We start from the raw sequence: 22,529 nt of genomic DNA, 5'->3' as shown, positions 1-22,529 counted from the left end.
AATATGGAATATGTTAATGCAAATAGAATGTTTTCTCAAAATATTTACCATAATTTGTTTTCGTAATGTAGAACCTTTAAAAAATATGTTTTAATTGAATTGTCGTTAGCAGTTTATAATATGTGTGATAGAAATGTACTTATAAAAGGCCTGCACACATGACTCGAAAATTACAAAAGTGCAAAGTAAAAAAATAAAGTGCAGGCAGACAATTGTTAGGCTTTTGAATGCATGATTACATTATGTTGAACTGAAAGAGAAACATTTTAATTGGTTCACTTCACGTCATCCTTTTTTGCACATGGTGAACGCCTTAATTTTGAACTAATTTAAAAACCTTTCTTTACTTTTGTTTTTAAACATTGTTGTCGTACAAGAACAAGAAACACTTCAAGAAAGTATATAATCTATTATTTTACTTTCTTTCAGATATTTGGGATAGAATAGGCTCTGGTAAATCACAAAACAGACTGAAAATGATGCTGAGTCCAGACCAGACTGACTCGGACCTCGCATGGGGTCAGTCCGACCCAGAGTCAGTGCTGAATGACATCAAGGTTGGATGCCTGTCCGACGAGCCCATGGAGGGGGAGGGGAAGACGAGGTCGCTGGCCCCCCCGGCCCTCAGCAGGGAGGAGAAAAGGAGGAGAAGGCGCGCCACAGCAAAGTACCGCTCGGCCCACGCCACGCGCGAGAGGATCCGCGTGGAAGCTTTCAATGTTGCCTTTGCTGAACTGAGGAAATTGCTGCCGACTCTGCCACCTGATAAGAAGTTGTCCAAGATTGAGATTCTGAGACTTGCAATATGTTATATCTCTTACCTAAATCACGTTTTAGACGTGTAGCCTATAGTTAAAAAGCAGAAGTTATCTGGTGCCAGACCGAAACATGAGTGTTACATTTTAGACAAATGGAAGTTGTCATAAGGAAAACGAGATGATGCTGACTAAATCTGATCTGGCGAGATCAGTTTTTTTTTCCTGAGGCACTGAAAAGCATCAACTCTCGAATTCGCATGACAACCGAGCAGACAATGCAACAAGCGCTGAGTCGTTTGAGTTAGCCTATATGATGCAATAATTTGACACATGGGACATATTTAGAACACACGATAAGCATACATGTTTAGTGTCCACCAACCCGAAAAATAGCACTCAGTTGTAGGCCAATGGATAATTTGATAAAATGTCACCCCCCATTGTTTTGGGGAAATTAGGCTTTTTTTTCGTTATGAAGTGACTGTGGGTACCCAGATGAACGAGAGAAAAGGATGTAAACAAAATGATAGCTGCTCTATAGAAATAGTTTAGATGATGTTTCCTAAAGGAAAAAAATATTCAATGCAGAAGTGCCACTTATGACACATGAAATTGTGACTTTAATCATTCTTTTAATTGTCTATTGAATTATTTATTTAAATGTGTTAATAACGAAGCTTATCTAATTTATTTTATGTTCATAATAGGCAAACGTATTTTGTAAAAATGTCCATTGTTTGTATTATTGTATGCATATATATTTTAGGCTGTGACGTTTAACTTCGAAAGTGATTGTGTTGCTCTTAAAATGGCACTTTCTGTTAGCCTATTTATTTTTACTCTGTTTATTTAGTATGTTAAATTTCATGTCACTTATATTGTCTATCAATGGCGACGATGAGCACTTCATATGGGGTTAAACCCATTAAACATTAAGTTCCCTGCGTGTTACAAAGGGAAGTTGCAGCAGGCCCACAAAACAGTAAACAAAAAGATGACCGAAATTGTAAAATATTTCACACTCAATTTCAAATGCGAATGATTCTAAGATATTAAATTAGACATTAGCCAAAATATAATTTGATTGACAGAGAATGACAGATAATGCCTCCATGGTGAAAGGCGATCAATTTACAATTCTGAAGCAAACTTCCTTTGCTGTGACCAAAAATCATTTCAAAATAGTCAGATATGTTTTTTTAAATGTTTTGATTTAGTCTACCTAAAGCTAGTTGTTCATTTATTTATGTATTTGTCTCTGTTTTGTATTTGAAAATACAATAAGTACTTTTATAGCGAAGAAAAACATATCCTCTATCCAAAGATTTTTTGTCTCTTCAGGGTTGTGTACTTGTTGCTTTATGCAGATATTTTGTAGTAGAGTTATTGTGACAGCTGGTTTATAATGAACGCATTTTTCATATTTTCCGGTGTTTTTTTAATTAAAATTGAAAAACAAAAATGAAGACAAATTCGTTTTTTTTCTTGAAAATCTGAATGGTTGTTCATTGTAAATTATTGTTTGTGGCATTATTCGCGTTTGATTCCATTTCTGTTCCAATTCTGTTTTCAGTCAGAATAATTTGGAGTTTATAGGCCTATCTGAAAATATCGCTATATGTAATGTTCGTTATATGTAATGAAAGGTGCACTAGTAACTGCGCTTGCTGACTTGCAAAATGTCTGCCTAGACTAACTGTGCGTATCATTAGAATTATAGATGGCGTTTTACGGCAGTAAAATGTAAGTATGACGTCAGGTAACACTGACTGATGATGCATTCACACGCATACACACACAGAGGCACTGGTCAGGGAAAAAGTGTATATGTGTGATTTTTTCCCTGTGCATGTGTTTGCTGCTCCTCCTCGCTCCTGGCTGAAAGGCGCTCTCCCCAGAGAGGGGGCAGGTGTTACTCCAGACGAGCCAAGACAACCAAATTACTGGCCGTCTGGCACCTCCCGTGGGAAAGAATGAGAGAGAGAGAGAGAGAGAGAGAGAGAGAGAGAGAGAGAGAGAGAGAGAGAGAGAGAGAGAGAGAGAGGGCGATGGAAATTTATGAGTGTGCAGGCCCAGCCATGTAATATTGCCAAATGGTAGCAAAGTCACCATCTTTATATTCATATATTGGTGCCAGATATAGGCCATGGGTTCAGGTACAAAGATAGATTAAAGATAGACGCTAAACTGTATTAATAAATTGAGTATTCAATTAATGTAGAACACAAATTAGAATAGTTAGATGTATGTGCACAAAATACATACATGTCAACAACAATTTATACTGCCAGGAATCTTTGCTGAAATGAGGAAAGAACCAGTCCTACAGTACTTTACCTGGCATCCCATCCGCCTGTCAGGCTTAATATCATCTCTTTATCAGCCTTTCACATTAATCAGTGACATTGTTTTTAATGTGCATGGTAGCATACTTATTCATCCAAATCGTATGACCATATAACCACATGCTCTCTCTATTTGCCGTAAATCTACTCCTTAAATAATGATTGATGTTGAAATATTGGAAATCTATGACCAAGCATTGATGTGCACTGCCCGGACCAGTTTAATTTACAGAAGATATGAGGCATTGTAATGAGCCAGGGACCTCTCTCATGGCAAAGCTTCTAGAACCGGTATAAAAGCTGGGGAAATCCTGGACACTGTTAAAAACAATACTTGAAGTACTAATTATTTTGTGTGCTGGGAACCGATCTATTCCTTTACCCAACATCGTCATCCTCAGGTGGTCACCACAACAAGCAAGGTCTTGCTTTAAATCTTTTCATCTGTGGAAGAGAGAAGGGGATGTTTTAGTCCTGTCCAAGGTCTCCACATCTTGCCGGCACACTCTCCAGATCAGAAAGATGACCTTAAAATGTCCACACAGCCTTTCAATCATCCTGCCCCTCTTCTTTCATTTTCCTTCTCCCCCGCTTTACCTCGAGTGCAATCCTGTCATCATTGAAGTTACTAATTCAATATGTGCTGGAGTACCACTCGTTGAAGCTGTTTACCAAAGAAACACATTAAAAACAGTTGTTGTACTGTTTACTGTTTTTATTAGCCTTCTGAAAGCCAAATATATTTGTCTCAACATGATTATTATGTAAATTTTATTTGACTATTTTAGCATGGATGTATCTTGCCCCGCAATACATTTCCCTCACTGTTCCTTGCCAATTGTTTTCACTCCAGAATCTAAACCTGCAGCCCAATCATACCGTGGCTGACAAGATTGGGCCACGGTGTTCTCATATCTAGTGAGCATGAAGTCCATCTGTATTTGCATGAGCTGCTGTAGAAAGACCATGTGGTATTCCAATCCCAAAAGGTTCCAACAGCATCAACCCTCTTCAATTTATTCTTTACAGACTCTTAACAGGGAGAAACTGACAGCCGAAGACCAAACTGCTGTGGGCAGTGAACAGACTGCCAGTGTGACCAGTGCATATGTGTTCGTGTATGTGAAAGAGCCATATTGCCTCTCTTCCCCTCCCCATCGCTGTGGATTATGTAATAGCTGAGGTCTACAAGTGACCATATGTCAGGAGGTGTACAGACGGGCCGGGATTACAGTCACAATTACCAACATTTGGGCTTCTTCTCCCCTCCATCTTTCAGGTAAACTCCTCAAAGCCTGAAGTAGGACAACACACACGTTCGTTTAATTCCAAGGGGTTGGATAGCTTTGTGTAAATTGGGACAGGAGGAGAGAAAAAACGATGACAACAAGCAGCCATATGTTCATTGTGCGAGGAACAGCATTTGGGGTTTTGTGCACCGCTCCACTTTTTCACCCTTTCCTTTTACCTCTCTGGGTATTTTGACAATGTTCAATGTTCAACCCCCCTTTCTCCACTCCTATTCCTTTTCCCCGCCTTCCACCTCCATCAGAGACTTACCCATGTGTGTGTGTGTGTGTGTGAGAGTGTGATGTGAAGGGTGCGTGTGCAGTAGCAGCAAACAGCAAGCAGCAAGCAGCTCCAGCAGTACAAAGGCAGGTCCATGTGTTGAAATGCGGCCCTTGGGATGGGACGTATTATCCCTGCCCACTTCACCAGCAGGGTCCCTGGGCTGGAGCTGGCTCGTGGCCCTTTGTCTCCAAACAGATGGAAATGGGCAGAGGAGGAGAGCGAAAGGGAGGGAAGAAAAGAATGGAGAGATGGCAGGGTAGGGGGGGAGAAAAGAGAGTCAGTCTGTTCTCATTAACTCTGGTATTGAAGGCGACGTAGCCCCTCACAATGCGTCAGCAGCAGTGGATAGTCCCTCACTCATTCAGGCTCACGCACCGACCATCTGTACAGTGGGCACGTCACAAGGTGTGTGTGCATGCATTAGCCAATGCAGCCCAATCTGGCAAGTTAAGATGCGATATTCATTGTGTTTCTATTTGGTTAAGATCTTTCAAATCAAATTGTATTGCCTTTGTTGCCTTTCAATCTGAAGGAAGTCCCTAGATTGTGTGTATGGTGAGCCACAAAGGCCCTTTCAGACGATGATGATCTGTTGTGGACCATTTGGGGTTATGATTTACAAAGACAATTTTCATTATTGAATCTACAATTATGGTAGATAATTAAAAGTATAATATATTTAATTGACAGTGCTCACTCATCAATATAATGAATTAGCTATTGCAACAAATGCTTTGTGGTTTTTAGTATAGTTGATTTTAAGCCCACAGCATTTGCCTGATAATAAAACACACAAACTGTCAAATTTGTCATAATTCTATGGCCACAAGCCACCTGACTTCAAACCAACCAAATAGAAATAATTTGTCACACACTAAATGTAATAGTCCACAGCAGAGAGAATCTCATTTGGATAGGCCTAATAGAAAATGTTGCTCTTCAGAATCCAAGCCCCATATGGTAGTATGAAGAATTTCTCTATCTGTCCCCCTCCCATTTGTGTATCTGTGTGTGGTCTCATAAACTGTATTTCCTTTCACTTCGTCTTCATGTAAAATGCTTTAATTTTTCATCCCAATTTTTACCAAAATCCCTAAACTCATAAACTCTATGTCTTTAGGGAGGGATCCATCCATCTTCCGGACACTAAATTTAATGATCTCAGGGTCCCACCTTGCAGGCTCAATAGAGACCATCTGCACGCTTACCGCGTTGAATAAACGTAAAAGCTGACAGTGCGTGCTGCAACTCACACGGCGCGCGTGCCTAGTAAATGAGAGCGCGTGACGCGTGTCTTGCCTAAACACACAACTGTGTAATCAGATTTACTGCTTTGACTTTGAATGATTTATTCACGCACAGAGGGATCTCTTTTGTCAAGAGTCGGTCGAATATCTATTGAACAAAGGCCTTGGCTGCTCCACAAAGTTATAAGATTTCAATTGAAAACATAATTATATATATTTTGGGTTTGTAAAGTAGGTTACTTCTATGTCACATAACATTCATGATCATAAATAATACATTTATAATTTGTCCCTATTGTCGTTGTTGTTGTTTGCCTTTGTATTCATTTTAGTATCATTTCACCATAACCCAATGCTTTCCCTATCATAATTAATAGAAATCCAAGTTGCCAGGCGGAAGTTGTCAGCAGGATGGGTCATTATTCTTTACAACTGACAGCAACTACTAAATGCAATACTCTTATGAGTCCAGAGCGGGGCGCACTAACCTTAAAATAGGAAGAATTTGAGGACTCCTGCAGAGTGAGATTATCACAACGTTATTGTAGTTTGCATCATTTCATGTCTTTCATGATTTTTTTTTACTTCTGTTACATTACTTTGAACAATCAGTAATAACAAGAAAGTGAGCCATTGAGGTTTTGTCCATTTCAGATATCCCACCCTTCATAATACACCTTGTTTGTTTAGCCCTCAGAGAGGTGTGAGGAAAGGGGATCAGGGGTCGTGCCCTGGTCATGACCCCTATTGTGTTCTTGGCGTTGTGTGTGTGGCAGGGAGGGTCTAAGGTTGGAGGAGTGAGGCAAGGATAGTCCTGTAGGCATATTACACAGAATCACCCTTATGTCAGAATCATCCTCATCTGGTTCAGTAAATCAATACGTTCATTCACAGAATATTTCGTTTATGGCAGACCACAATGCTCTTGAGTGACACAAGAGGCCCTGCAGAGAGAGAGAGAGAGAAAATACTCTTATTTACATTCCACTTCACGAGCCTCAGTGATCCCATTGTTGTCTATCACTGACTGGATCCAAACAACGTGCTTGATCTCTGTATGGTCCAGTGGAACCCGCCGATGGAACGTTTCACTCATCACTATCTGTTGTGCCTCTCATCTGAATGCTACTTTAACAATTTGGCGGATCCCACTTCGTAATACAAGCTACTTTGACTAATGTAGTGCTTTAATATAGATATAGGCGTCAATAGAGTTAATTAGGCTATATAATCATTACTAAGATAGGCATTAGTGTAGCCTACTTTAGGATTTTGCCTACATTTTTAAAGAATATCATGGTCCCTTTACTCCACCTGGTTTCCAAAGCTATAGCTATACAACATGTCAGACATGTGTTTCGTTCCACCAAACCTATGTTGCCTTTCGCTCTTCATTGTGTTCCCTGAAAGTGACTTTGGATAAAGAATAGTTCTACGGAAGTGAATGGAGGTAAACCAGTAGGCTGATTATGATAAATACATTCATATTAAAATGCACCGATTTTACAGTTTTGTGCCAAATAACGCTATTCCCCCTAGCGCACCGTGTTCGCACTACAAACTGTTTCAATATGCTATAATCCCGTTGAAATGCTGCCCCCTGTAAAAATTGTGTGACCAGGGTAATTTACATGGTTACCCTGGCTGGCTGCTCCCTCCTGTACCGTGCGCTCCAGGGCGAAGTATTTCATTGACATTTTTTAAGAAATCTCGATACCACGGAATGGTATCTTTGCCGTAAAGGTGAGTTTGAATGTTCCGTGGTGCGAGGGAAAGATAACCACGTCAACCAGGCTATCTTGGCAAGAGTTGCCATTCGTTTTATTCTGTGAATGCTAGACTAGTCAGCCTCTTAAAATGTGAGTTCAGTCGTCTTGTTCCTGCTTTAACTTAGGTTACAGTAGACAACCAGTCTGTTTTCAGTCTTTTGTCTGAAATTGAAATACCAGTGTATTGTATGTCGACATTTGGACCGAAACCGGTAAGTAACTTGCGAACACGCCCTTGCTTTTTTGCGAAATGCGTTTAGAAAGTGGCTGGGCTTGTCGAGTCTACAATATTACAGACTGCTTTCAATTCAATTGGATTGAACGCATTCAACTCATGTCAGCGTTGGGTGTGAATTAACCCTTTCATTCTGACAGTGTCGCAAGTTTTCTAGTCTTTCTAAATAGAAACAGTAGTCTAACAATTATATTGACATCATTACAGATAATGTTGTCATTGCTTGCAAAGACACCGACATAATTGCTCACTTTGAAACTGTATCCCATGACGATTTTGTTGCTCACGGTTCACTGAATTGTGTTGAAGCTACACCTACGGGCTACCCTGCATCTACACACAGGCGATGCAGTTACCTATTTAGATACCGCTCTGTGTCTATTTTCCTTCAGAGTGGCAATATAGTCTCGGAAGGAAGAAAACAAACAGCTGTGACATGTAACCAACTGTGAATGGTTCGTGAGGCCATGGTAGGAACCGGGGACTTTCCTGTCTAGGTCCGCCATGATTGGACCACAGGTATAACGACGAATTGTTGGGCAGGCAGAACAGCTGTAGCTTCGCATATCTGCATGGTGTCCGATTTGTCCAACGTCCACTCAGAATGAAACGAGTGTGTAAGCGCGTGTTTGTGAAACATGTATATGTATACAGGCCTTGCTTACATGTCAGAAATAAACAGCCTAATTTTTCAAACATCCAATACTATTCTCGCGGTCAGGGGAATGACACATATTGTCAGATGTCTGAACAGCCTTCTGTCAGTTTAACAAAACCTAGATCAAATGAGGGTACTTTTGAGTTGGAAACACCCTGCTATATCTTTTTAAATATTATTGCGCTTTCAGTAGCCTATGGTGTAGTTGTGGAGGCAGCAACTACTACATCAAATAAAACTTGGGAATAGGAACGCATTTTGTAAAACATTTTGTAGTGTTGGGATTCAATTATATTTTGCACCTGAAAACCCTTTGTAATCACATCCAGCGATGACATATGAACTAACTTGTAAATATATTACACTTGTCAAACGCAGACACAGTTGCACAGGCCATGCCAATCATATTAAAACCGCTGACTGTATTAAGACTGGTAGCCTACAAGTGTACACAGTGGCAGACTACCCATCTAACTCTTCCTTTCAGAGCCAGGATGGGTGTTAGTGCTTATAGGAAACGCTGAACAATCGAACGCCTTTTTGTTGTAAAACATGCCTGACTTGTCTGCTGAAGAGAATGCACTCAGCAGTGAAAACGCCGTTCTACTACTGCTCATGAATAATGCAGGCTCACATTATCATAAGTCTTTTATGTGTACACTCAGTCAGATGTCAGGGGGATGTGTGTGATTATAGGTTGTTTCCTAGTGGGATTTGACACCCACCCACCCACCCCCCCTCCCACCCCAATCACAGACATCCCAGTCCCTCATCCTCCCTTCCGGTAACTGGTTCTGGTTTGTGTGTCTACACATCTTACACTACTGCGAAAAGGAATATTTTAAAGAGGATGAAATGATAGCTATACCCAAAGCTCTTCAGACTCAGCGTGCACGTGTGTCATAACATGAGAAGCTTCTCTAAAATGTGTCTGGGAAAGACTTGTTCTATCGTGGTTATGAGAGGCATGGAACAACATTCAATGGCACGAGGGGAAGCGGTACTTAAACAGTCCCTTTTTACTGGTACCAGCAACGCATGTTGGAAACGCTCACAAACTCCATGCTCAAAAATCATAATGATCCTCTGCAGTAATCTTGGGTGATGTGGGACAGGATGCTGTATGTATGCTGATGATGAGAGGATATACTTTTAACAACATTAGCTGGGCTCTAAATCCACTAATCCGCATTGTTTGGAAGCCTGAGTGCTCCTACACATGGGGTTTGTTGCACCCATGATACTAGTGTCATCAGCTCCTGACAGGAGCTTGATGTCCACGTTCCTCGTGTTCCTACAGCATGATGGGCTGTCTCAGACGGACTGCCAACAGTCTCTGTCTGTCTTTCTCCGTCTGCATGTCCATCTCTCTCTCCCCTCCCCCCTCCCCCCCCTATCTCTCTGACGCTAATGGGTAGCTAAGAGAAAGGGGGTGACAATGTTGATAGAATTCCATGGGACTTAATGGGCTCGTTTTGTTCAAGGACGGTATCTGGTGGTGACCATGTGGCCGGCTCTTCACACTCGCTTTCTACCCCCTCAGCCATCCCTCCTTACGTGTCAAACATCCATCATGTTGTTACATCTCGCTGAATTAATTCGTTTCTCACATGTTCTGTTTGCCTCTAGTTGTCTTGTCTGTGTGTGCGTGTGCGCCCGGGTGATGGTGGGGTGTGGATTGGGGGAGGGTGTTATGCACATAATGTTCATGCATGTTTCACAGACAGTGGGCTAAAGCAATACTGGCTCTTCAGGATGAAGGTTAATGAAGATTCAAGGTTCATGACAGGCTGCTAATGGTGATGGGCTTTTAATAGGGCCTTTGTCCATGTGGTGGGAGGGTCTCCATCAGGGGATAGTTTGATCCCATCTGCACATCCTGCTCCTAGATGTACACATTGCAAAAAATGATTGTGGACGGAGACCGTTTTGTTCTTTAATATTTGTCTCGGAACACCCTACAAACGCTTTGACTGTGTCAAGGGGTAAATTGGTTCTTTTTGACTGGATAAATGCAGTTTTATTCCAAGTGAGAGGAGTCATCGCAAGAGGCAGCGAGAAGTAAGGATAATCAAACACAGAGTCCGATTAGACGGTTCAGGCGTCTGATGGAGTTTTAATCTGGGATTGGCTGGCCAATCTATGTGTACAAACTGATAGGCTAAATCATGGGTTGGGGTTATCTAGAATAGATATTCAGCTAAATCTGGATGTGAAAGAACGAACTGCCTCATCTGGTTCATGGAATCGTCAGGCTTTGTGGTGTGGCTTTGTTTTGGAAGTATGATGGATATGCTATGCGGCCGAAAAGCTGTCTGTCCCACGATTCGTTTTTCTCACAGCGTTTCACGCTTGTTTGGTAAGATGTTTGTTTTCATTTCCTGTGTTTGCTTGCGGGTGTTTACGTTTGCCGTAGCTTGTCAAGTGTGACTGACAGATTATGCACCTGTGTGTATAATGTGTGTGTGTGTGTAATATATGTTTTTGTTTAACACGTGTGTGTGTGTGTGTGTACGTGCTTGATTTTCCACCCTCCAGCATATCCAAGTTGCCTACAGTACTTTCAGATACTTTAAGACTGCTTGAATACGCTTCCTCGTTGCACTGGGACCACATGATTCATCCCAGACACTTACCATCTAATCTGACCTATTACATTTCAAGGACTGTGAGTGACGCCCCAGACATATAGCCCACGCAACAGCTGTTTGGGCCAGCCCCCCCTGGGTGTGGCGAGCAGTGGATAAAAGGACGTTTACACAACGACTGAGACGAGGAAAACATCGAAGCTTCTGGAAGGAGGAGAGTCAATAAGCACAGGGTAATTGTCGGGGTGTGGTGTGCTGATGACATGCGGGATCCCGTCACCTCCTAGGGTGCTAGGGGTCTTACAGGGCAGGATCTGTTCTGTTGTAGTACCAGTTTTTAGCTCACACACTACGTGGAGTTTTGTCTCCTGGTTGATTCTGATGAGTCGTCGTGTGGTGGTCACCATCAGGCCCCCACAACATCCTCCTCCTTCCCCGCCGCTGCACTCTCTTTGAACCCATTTCCCGACCCTTACCACTTCTATTTGACCCTATTAATCCCTTGTTTCATCTCTTCATCCCTCTCTTCTAAGAGGCTTATGGCTGGAGATGAAAATGTCAGTGAGATGTCATTGCTGTACCCCAACCGCCGAGTCCGAACCATGCTGGTCAAACATCAAGCCTGTGAGCTCAACCTGCCAGCCAGACCTCTCTCACCTGTCTTGGTTGATGTGCAAAGTCATGTCTGGCAGGATTTTCACAGACACCGTCATACTGTCTTTGCTTTCTGACTCATCACATTAGGTACATAACATTAGGTATTTAGTCCCTCCTCTGCAGCTGGTGATTTAGCAGACTGAAAACCGGATCGTCATCGTTTAGAGTAGTACTTGGGTGATTCAGACCGTAAATGCGTTGTAAACGATTTCACAAGACTTTTAGGAAGTCCTTTGACTGAATTGGAATTGCCATTTATAGCAACCCACCTCCCACCGCGCACACGCAATCTGGGTCACGGTCCACACGTGTGCGTCATGTTCCGAGTGGCCGCTTTGAATGCGTTTTCCTTTCTATGTAAACACAGCACTCTGCATGAGTAGCTCTTTTTTGGGGGGAGTGAAGTGGCAATAGAAAACTGGTTGTGAAAGGAGAACAGAAGGATGCCCTACAGGGGAGCGCTGGAGCCCGCTCCACTACCCACCACTTCCCCGTCATGGCTGCACCTCTTCATCGGTATGTTTTACTTCCGCTTGCACAAGTACGCTTGTTGGAGGCATTTCAGACATCAATGGCTTCAATGGAGCTGACGTATTTACAAATTCAAACCATGCAGAAGACAGACAGGAGGAAGGGAGGAAGAGGAGAGGGGAGGAAGAGAGGGGGGGGGGGATTCGAGGCCTCTGGTTTATGTCAGGGCTGATCTGGGATACGTCCGTCCCCCCCCCGTCCCCCCCCCCCCCCGCTGCATGAGGTCATGGGAGTTCCTGTCAAGGAGAGGCTGCTTTCAAGTGCGTGATTGTGTGTGTGCTCGGAATCCTGGAAATCACCTTTTTCACTCCGTGTTCAGGGGGTATCCAGGCCTGCTCAGACTACTCTCTCAAATCAATGAGCGTTTCTGTGCATTTGTGACTGTTGGCGTTTCGGTTGGGTTTGCCATTGACTTCATTTTCAAGTCATTTTTAGAGGTCTTGTCTACACATGCATGTCTTTCTAAGGCACATTCACCTTACCTGTGTGTGCATGCGCATCGATCTTGGCTCTCCCTCACGTCTAAATGGTTCTCTTCCTTTACTCTCGGATTGCACTCGCCCATGTGGAGAATCCACCCGTACTCTTTCCCTCTCTCTTCTCCCCCCCCTTCCCCTTTCATCTTTTGCCATTTAAGGACTGTTTACCATCTCCCCTCGCTTCTGCAGCCAAACAAAACCAAGTGCACCCCGTAAATGATGTTTATCTCTCCCATCTAGTCTATAAATCCAGATTGTAAAGTCTGCTGGGTTGGGAGGTATGTATGGAATTAGTAGGGGCCTTTAAGCCTTTGATATTCCAATCCACTTGATGCTCGAGTTGCATCTGAGCATTTTTTTTGTGGGGAGATTGATCCTCATGGGAAAGAATGTGCCTAGATTAGAGACCGAGAGCCACGATACTGCTACAAAATGGACTCCTGCAAAACCTAGCTTTCAGTATCTCATCCTCAGCCATGAGAGAGATCTACCTCTGGGTCTTTCCAGGACGACGCACAGAGACTAGGTCATCTCGTCGTGGAGTGAGTCCCAGCACTGGTTTGGGCCAAAGTGTGACAATGCTGCGACTGAGTAGTTTACCTGGAGTGTGGTTGTGTGTGTGTGTGTGTCGGCTGTGTGAGGTCACAAGGGAGGAATGCTGTGCTGGGAGAGGCAGCTCTACACGGGCGACTGCCAGATTCCCCTGGAGATGGCTCCTATTGATAACACTGGAGGGAGGTTGTGTGTGTGTGGATGTGTGCGTGTGTGTGTGTATGCGCGCGCTTGAGTGTGTCTGTCGGTATTAGGAGGAAGCCAGGGTTTCTACCCTGCATTTTATTGTATTTGAAACATTACACCAAGAGGACTGGGAACAGCATTCTAACTCTGCTGCCTTTGCCATAGTCCAAATCATTGATGTATACAGTAGCTGTAATTAGTAGCAGTTACACGCTGAATGTTCAAAATAGGACCTTGTGAAGAAGTGTTGACCTTTCTGCTCTGCTGTGGTTAATTCAGTGGGAACAGGGAATAGAGGGCCTTCTCTATTTAAAGAAAGCCCTGTCCATGAGAGATTGAAGACACCTCTTAAAAACACATCTGCCTGCCAAATAGTAAAGAAAAGAAGTTAATGAAGCATTCCTTCACATTCATGTTGGTTGGAAGAATTAGGTGCCAGTTCCAAAGTAAAAACATTCTTGTTGTTAAAGGCTTAAAATATTCGTTTGTAACATTATGCCCTTCAAGCCGGTCTCTGATCTCTCTCTCTCTCTCTCTCTCTCTCTCTCTCTCTCTCTCTCTCTCTCTCTCTCTCTCTCTCTCTCTCTCTCTCTCTCTCTCTCTCTCTTTATATTTATTTTCTCTCTCTCTCTCTCTTTATATTTATTTTCTCTCTCTCTCTCTCTCTCTCTCTCTCTCTCTCTCTCTCTCTCTCTCTCTCTCTCTCTCTCTCTCTCTCTCTGTGTCTCTCTCTCTCTCAGATTGATGTTTCCTAGCCGGGATCTCCCAGGGCTGCGTTCAAGATTGACCCCCGCCAGCTTGCGGCCTCCGCCAATCTCCTGAGCGAGCTCCACCTCCCGCCCGACAAGACCGCCCACAAGACCCCCCTGCGTCTGCCTGCGGCCAAAACCAGCAACCTCTGCGCGGCCTTCGGCCAATCGCCGAGGCAGGACCTCGTTGCCATGGACACAGAGTCCACCTACTCGGGGTATTCGTACTACTCGGGGCGCTCCCGGGGATCCCACAGGCACGGGTGAGGGTAGTCTTTTTTGTCTATCTTTTTTTTTTTCTTCTGTCAACCCCTCTGGCCTCTTTCTCTCGTTCTGTCTCAGTTTCTCTTCCCTGTATCACTCCACCCTCCCCCTCTCTCCCTCCGCGGGCCCTGCCTGCTTCGCTGGCTCCCTGTCCACCCCTGCGTGTCTGGCCCCCGGGGCTGGCAGGGCCTATTTGTCTGTCATTAGTGGGCTAGCTGGAGCTGACAGTTCTGAGGAAGGCCAGGGGGACAGGTGCTGAACAGGCCCCGCTGACTGCTGATGGCTCAGCGGATACGTGGAGGGCCAGGGGAGGGCAGCTCCTATTCCAACCAGACCCCCCCCCCCCCTCCCGCTCTCTGTCTCGCTGGTTTTCTCTTTTTTTCTCTTTCTCTCTCTCGCTTGCTCCATGTCTTTGGACTGCTTTCTCTGTGTGTGTGTGTGTTTCTCTCTGTACCTCTCTCCCTCTGTATCTCTCTCCCTCCCTTCTCTATCTGGCACCTGTTGCTGCGGTGGGATCGTTCCCTCATTGCTGTGTAGTAAAACTAGCGAGGCCTCCACAGCCACCCCTCCTTCTCCTCAATCAATCTCCCTTTCTCACCGGCTTGTATTCCCACGTTCGGTCTCTCTCCCTCTCTGGCTGTCTGCTACTCTACGTTTGGTTGTCCATCTCCCTCTCTTTTGCTATCTCCACCCTCCCGCTCTCACACCCCACGCCCTCTCTGACTCCCAGGCCCCCCCCCCGGGCGTGTTGAAAACACGGCAGCTGCCCTCCCTCGTTCATCTCCACTTGACCTCCTCCCCATATCCCTTCTCTGCCTTCCCAAACCCCTCTCCCCGCCCCACCCCTCCCCCCCTCTGGCATATCACTAGTTCCACCCTCACATTCTCCAGGGTAGGAATTTGCCCTTGTAGTTGGCGGCTATGAGGGGAAAGTGGGCTCACCCCGGGGGGTGAATTACAGAGAGGGAGAGAGAGGGGAGGGGCTCTTCCCACCACCACCTCCCCCTGTTTTCCTGTGCGTCTGGGTTCGGAGTGAGTGACAGGAAATTGGAGTGGCAGTGGAGGGGCGTCTGTGCCAACCTCCTTTCAGCTTCTCCTCTCCTGTGCCGATATGCCGTTGCCAGGGCCACCGGCTGGCCTCCTAATTTGATAGACAAAAGTGAAATTGTTGGCTTTCAAAGCCCTCGCCGTCCTTGTTGGAAGGTAATCCTTTTACTCCAAAGGGTGCCATGCGTGAAGCGGCTTTGGATTGCCATTGTCTAATTACATTTGTGCCAGGGATGGATCCAGTAGTCTGTAACAAACACACACACAAACACAGGCACTACATAATAGGATGCACACCCACATACGTGTGTTTGTGTTGATCTGTTTCCATCCTTAACATTCATTGATAAAAGGAAATAAATGAAATTGGCATTCGCTTGGATGGGCGGTGGAGTCGTCCGAGGCTTTTGGAGATTCTCGTGCATGACTCATGTTGCCCACCCCCGCTGTAACTACCGTACCATCCCTAACGCACGTCTCAGCGTGCTGCCGTCTGCTCCCATAGGTCTTCACCACCTGATACGCTGTACCAAGGAAGCCACACTGTGCTACGCTATCGCAGCACTATGCACTAGGCTTTTGTACTCCCCTTTTCCCATAATGCAGCACATGCTACTTGCTACACGAAGATAATGCACTTGGTTAATGCGGCTGCTTTGTGGCGTGATGTTTTAAGTTTTTGGAAGTATAACTCATTTCTCGTCTCCAGAGATTGACTCATTTCCTCCTCGTCCCAGCCAGTTTGGAGTACTCCAGTGATTGTTGAATAGCGAGTCTCACATTAGCTTTCACTCATGTGGAAAATTGGGTTCCTTTGATTGGTAGGTTTCCAATTAAATGCAGGCGCGACTGTATTAGCAATGGGGAAATGAATTAGTTATAAAAGTGTCTTATGCCAAACTTGAATGACTTGCTTGAAGATTTTGGTTCTCCAAACTGACACCAAATTCTAGAACTTTCTAAATGTAGCTGATGTCTTTCGGAGTTGACATAGTATTGCCGCATAATGACTTAGAATATTCATTAGCAGCGTTCATGCATCTCATTTAATGGAGAGTGCTACAGTAGTAGAGGCACAAACAGATCTGATTGGTTCTCCTGCCTGGCTCAGCAGCCGAGGAAACACGGCTACAGGATATGTCATTTGTTCCCCGTCACCTGACAGTGGTGTAGTCAGAGTGGGGCTAATCCTAGCAACCAACCAGGCCACAGGACTGCTTATCACACTGCTGCTGGGCCCCTCAGGATCAACTTGTGTCAACACTGAAGGCTAGGCTAGGCTTTGACAAGAGGTGGAAATGTTCCAGCATGCCGTGCCCCGGCTAAATAAACCTCATGTTGTGTCAATTCTGTGCGTGTTACGTACACTTGAGCTTGCGAAAAGGAGACCAGCAATTTTGCTTTTTGTCTCTTTCCCATAAGCAGTTTAAGGTTTTAAGGGGAAATAATAAATATCATGGCGAGCCCAATAAAGCTGTTAACTGTGAACTCTAAACGTATTATGACTGGAGTCTTGAGAGGAAGCTAAGTGGCAAAACAGCAGCATGGAATTGGAAAGTGACTTTTGAGTTAGTGTTCCAGCTTCTCCTCTCAGGATCTGTCCCCTCACTCTCACTGGACCGTTTGGCTGTCTCTCTCTCTGTCTACCTCTCCTTGTCTGTCTCCTTCTCTCGCTCCCTCTCTCCCTTTCCCTCTTTCTCCCTCTCTCTCTCTCTCCCTGCCTCTCTGTCTCTCTCTCTCTCTCTCTCTCTCTCTCTCTCTCTCTCTCTGTCTCTCTCTCTCCTTCTCTGCAGTGACAGAGGAGACTGGAGTGGCAGGACTGAACGTGTGGTTATGTACTTGGCTCCTGGGCTCCCTCAGTGAGCTGGTTGTGCTGGGCTGCAGCCCTGCCTCTCTGAGCGTCACGATGATGGCAGGCCTGGTTCACACAGGTGTGCAGGGTGGCCTGCCAGCCATGTGGACGGGGAGCGAATTAGTCCCGCAACATTTTGGCGGAGTCGTATTTTGGCGCCCAGCTTCCCCCGCTGTCTGTCAATATGAGAAGGGCTATCAGGAGCAGACTTCGCTGCGGGTGTCGCGGTTAAAATCGTTTCCCTGCAGCTCTGTTTCAGTGTTGCCCCAGCTTGCCAGGTTGCCCCCCCCCCCCCTTCACACTCTAGAACCCGTACCTGCTTTGGAAGCCACGCTGCAAGTCAAACACCATTAATCAATCATTGCGGTGGCGCTGCGCCAGAATACCAATGAGCCGTCTGAATGTTGGTGATTCCAGACCAGGGTGGGGGGGTGGGGTGTAGGTGGCAGAGATACAAACTCCTGACACTTTTTGGGCGATGATAAATGCTCACTTGCTGACAGTCTCAGTCTAGATGCTGCTCAAATGCCCATTTAACATGTTACCTACTTACCCACTTAACATGTTAGTAATGACATGCTCGCGAGTGCTTACTTATTCAGACAGACACACAGACACACCATCTCACACACAATCTCTTTCATCCTGAACCCAGACCCCCATACGATCCTCATCCATTACTCCTCATCCAGTGCTCATACCGTCCTCATCCACATTCAGCTAGCTAATGATTCCAGCCATGATCTCTGACACTTTCCCTCAATCAATGCTCCTAATAACTGTCAGTATCTAAATGATGTACACGCTGGCTAGAATAATTGTAGCCACAGTAATAAGGGAATCCATCATTTATTTAAGGCTCACTATCTCCCCCGCCCTCCCTGGTTCCCTCCAGATGGATCAGATTTATCAGAGAGTCTGAGTCACTACTCTCGTCAGTTTTAAGAGTCTCCCGTAATCCTTAAAGAAGACTGAAAAATCAATAGCAGTTTTCACTCTTGAGTTCGAAATTTAAGATTATTTTGTTGCCCGTGGCTTGTATTCCTTGAACCTGATTATAGTTTGTTTTCAGCATTACATGTTTTTGGCGTCGCCCCTCTCCCCCACCCCCCTCGCACCATTTTCAGTAGGAAACTGTCCCTGGCTGAAAGGGAAATACAAGAATAGGGACAGGAAATGAAGTGGTGAACACCCTCTTATCACAACACCTAAATGCCATAGAGGACGTCAATCACAGCCAATCACAATCATTCCCTTGGTTAGCTTCAAAACCAGGATATCCTGGTGTGCATACTTTATAGCACAGTACTTTTGCGTTCTCCAGGACCACTACAGGACTGCAGTGTAAACTGACACGTTCCTACAGAACAGCATTGAAACCCCCCCTAATCCAATGTTACAATACTGTGTATTAAGATGGATAAACAGGATTAGATTTAGAGCATCCCTCAGCAGTCCTCTCGTCTTTGTCTCTCTCTACTGTGTAGCTCAGCAGAGAACCAGCCCTCAACCCAGAGAGCTAGCCCAACATCCCAGAGAGCTAGCCCAACATCCCAAAGAGCTAGCCCAACATCCCAAAGAGCCAGCCCAACATTCCAGAGAGCTAGCCCAACATTCCAGAGAACTAGCCCAACATCCCAGAGAGCTAGCCCAACATCCCATAGAGCTAGCCCAACATCCCAGAGAGCTATCCCAACATCCCAGAGAGCTAGCCCAACATTCCAGAGAACTAGCTCAACAACCACAGACCTGGCCCAACATCCCATAGAGCTAGCCCAACATCCCAGAGAGACAGCCCAGCCCTGTGGGGCTTGTATATGCTGCCCTAGGGGCAACATATACAAGAGAGGGTGCCGGATTTAGCTGAAATCCAATTAGTTACACTCATTATGTTCCTCTACGCTCCTCGCATAAAGACATGATAACAATTATGAGCTATGCTCAGAGGCAACTGTATTATCATACTGGCGTTTTGGTTGAAAGGCAGATAGCAGCAGGGAATTTCCTAGAACAGGGTTAGGAGGAGGGCAGTGTTATATATTCCTGGGAGTTTGTTCTGCTATCTCACTGAGACGGTTAATTTTACCCCGTTCACCTGCGCCTTCATATTCATATGATGCGGTTCCCTTCTTTATGTAGTCTCCGGAGCCTCTTCACGGTCTATTATCTATATTAAATCTTACGGCCCTTACCAGAGCTGTCTGCCTGCCTCCTCTCTAATGTGTGCCCTCTCCCATGCTGGCCCTGAGTGGTGTTGTATCTGGGCTGTGCAGCACATCCGAGGGGGCTGAGGACGGTGGGAGATTAGAGCCGGCCGTGGGATGTGGAGCCTCCTCTCAGAGTCACAGGCTGGTAATGGAACTGGAGACTGGGCGCAGTGCCATGTGGTGTGTGTGTGTGTGGTGCGTGTGCGTCTGAGCATCTGTTGGCGTGCACGGAGACCCTCACCACTCCTACACAGGATTAGGGATCTGAGAGTGAGAGAGGGGTCACCCCAGGGCTCACCCCTGCTAATGGACCTCATATGTGGGGGAGATTGGAGAGTGGGGGGGGGGGGGGTGGATGGGGGTTGAGTGGGTGGGTGGGTGGGTGGGTGGAGGAGGAGGAGAGGAGAGTTCACAGGGGCTTTGTAGTGTCTCGGTCCAGAGTCCCCGGGGAATGAAACAAAGACATGATGCTGCCACCTTCAGAGCTGGATGACCAGGACCACATAGCCACATTAAAAAAAAATCTGGCTAAAACAGCAGCTGGCTGCGTGTGTACGCACGTGTGTGCATGTGTACGTACTGGGTGTGCGCACGTGCCTGCGTCTTTGTGTTGTTTGTTTTCAGTCGGCTAAGCCACGCCAGACGTTCCCTGTGAGAAAAGGAGGAAAGAAAGAAATAAAAGTGAAAGCCGTGGGATTAAGCGCGCAATGAATGATGGATCATAACCCCCGTTGCTGCTGACTCTGTAGCAGGGAGGGAGTGGGAAAGACGAAGGAAAAAGAGAACCCGACCTGAACACGGTGCTTTTCTGTTGCCATTATCACTACGGAGCCTGTCTACCGGTAGCCATGGCAACCCTGTACCCCTCGCCTCACACGCCTTGTTTGACGTTGTTTTACAGCGAGCGCAGCCGGGATCGCCACAAGTCTCGCAGTAAGGACGGCAGCCGCTCCGAGAAGTCTGTTACCATCAACGCTCCGCCTGCAGAGCCGCTGCTGGGAGATTCATCTGTACGAGGAGAAGAGGTGCAGGTAGGCCCAGAGGACACAACCACACTACAACTTCACCACACTACAACCTCACCACACAACAACCTCACCACACTACAACCTCACCACACTACAACCTCACCACACTACAACCACACGACAACTTCACCACACTACAACCACACCACACCACAACCTCACCACACTACAACCACTCTACACTACAACCACACTACAACCACACCACACTACAACCACACCACAACTTCACCACACTACAACCACACCACACTACAACCACACCACACTACAACCACACCACACTAAAACCACTCTACACTACAACCACACCACACTACAACCACACCACACTACAACCACACCACACTACAACCACACCACAACGACTCTACAACCACTCTACTCTAAAACCACTCTACAACCACTCTACTCTACAACCACTCTACTCAACAACCACACCACACTACAACCATACCAACCTACAACCACACCACAACTACTCTACAACCACTCTACACTACAACCACAACACTACAACCACAACACAACTACTCTACAACCACTCTAGACAACAACCACAACACAACCACACTACATCCACACCACAACTACTCTACAACCACTCTACACTACAACCACAACACAACCACACTACAACCACACCACAACCACTCAGCCATAAACAGTCCCTGACCATTCTCCACTGCAAAATCAGCCAAATACCATCATAGTTGACATATGTCAATCCTGTCTTGTGTAAAGATGTATATATAAATAAAAATAAACAAAATATATATATATATATATATATTATAAATATCTCAGAAGCCCCTCTGTGGTTTCCAGAAAGGATACATTCAGTCAACACCACACTGCAGCCTGTCTGGCCCTGCTCTTTGTGCTACAAGTCTTCTATTGTTTGACTGTCTGAGTGGCTCTGAATCACACAGCATCAAGGACCCATCAGAGTGAGAGCAGGGAGATGACTGTCATCTACCGCAATCCACATCTGGTTAGGGTTAGGGTACTGGCAGGTTTTTTTATCGACAGTGTGGTTTGTAAACATTAGCGCATGAACAGTTCTTGAACAGATGAAGACTTCTCAGCCCTCTTTGAAGCTCTCTGATTAAACAGAGTGCTCTTGGTTTCATGGGATTGATCCTGGAGCTGATCAGTGTTCATTGTCCCTCGTGCTAAATGGGGGCCTTTCTCTAAGGCTGATGGAGCTGAGTGCTGAGCTGACACTGTTTGGAGAGCTGGACGACTGAATACAATTGTCGATTCAAAGTGACAGACGGATGGAGGGAGGCAGAGAGGCAGAGAGGCAGAGAGGGAGAGAGGGAGAGAGGCAGAGAGGGAGAGAGGCAGAGAGGGAGAGAGGTCTGCGATAGCACTGCTTCGGAGACACACAACCACAAGCGCACTCACATGCGCGCGTACAGCTCACTGACCTATTTGGCTCGCCCCCTCAGAGCTCAAGACCTGAGAGCAGCATGTGTGTGTTTGACATTCTGTGTTCCCTACTTTACGTGTGTGTGTGTGTGTGTGTGTGTGTCTGTGTGTCTGTGTGCAAAGTATATTACAGGATTTATCATACTGCAGTCGTCTTTAGTATTCTGGTATTTATGTCTTATTCATAATGCTGCCTGAGGTAGTGCGGACAACCTTGTGTTTGGCTTTAGTTGTTGTAGTCATCAGGGCTGTTGAAGAGGGGTAGGGAGAGCGTGAGCGGGACACACAAGCACAGGCATGTAAACACACACACACACATGCTGGTGTACACGAGGGGTGCCAGTCTTCAGCAAGCTGTGTCTTCTCAGCAC

General features: G+C 45.6%; 2 protein-coding genes across 3 annotated transcripts in view; both read left to right on the top strand.

Moving 5' to 3' along the window:
• The first annotated feature begins 464 nt into the window (after positions 1–464).
• nhlh2 (nescient helix loop helix 2) lies at positions 465–845 on the top strand. The gene has a single exon (XM_067260888.1). The coding sequence runs from the start codon at positions 477–479 to the stop codon at positions 843–845; it is 369 nt and encodes a 122-aa protein (XP_067116989.1). The 5' UTR covers positions 465–476.
• A 6,726-nt stretch (positions 846–7,571) lies between these two features.
• Positions 7,572–22,529, top strand: part of LOC136966349 (vang-like protein 1) — a 32,504-nt gene continuing 17,546 nt past the window's right edge. For both annotated transcript variants that reach the window (XM_067260843.1, XM_067260842.1), the window contains exons 1-3: positions 7,572–7,665; positions 14,318–14,589; positions 20,598–20,727. In XM_067260843.1, the coding sequence (XP_067116944.1) occupies positions 14,519–14,589; positions 20,598–20,727 (201 nt within the window). In that variant the 5' untranslated portion in view covers positions 7,572–7,665; positions 14,318–14,518. The remainder of the gene's footprint in view (positions 7,666–14,317; positions 14,590–20,597; positions 20,728–22,529) is intronic.

This window comes from Osmerus mordax, chromosome 22, assembly GCF_038355195.1.
Source record: "Osmerus mordax isolate fOsmMor3 chromosome 22, fOsmMor3.pri, whole genome shotgun sequence".
In the NCBI taxonomy this organism is placed as follows: domain Eukaryota; kingdom Metazoa; phylum Chordata; class Actinopteri; order Osmeriformes; family Osmeridae; genus Osmerus; species Osmerus mordax.
Note: the sequence above shows the minus strand (reverse complement) of the source record. Positions and strands in the feature narration are given on the sequence as shown.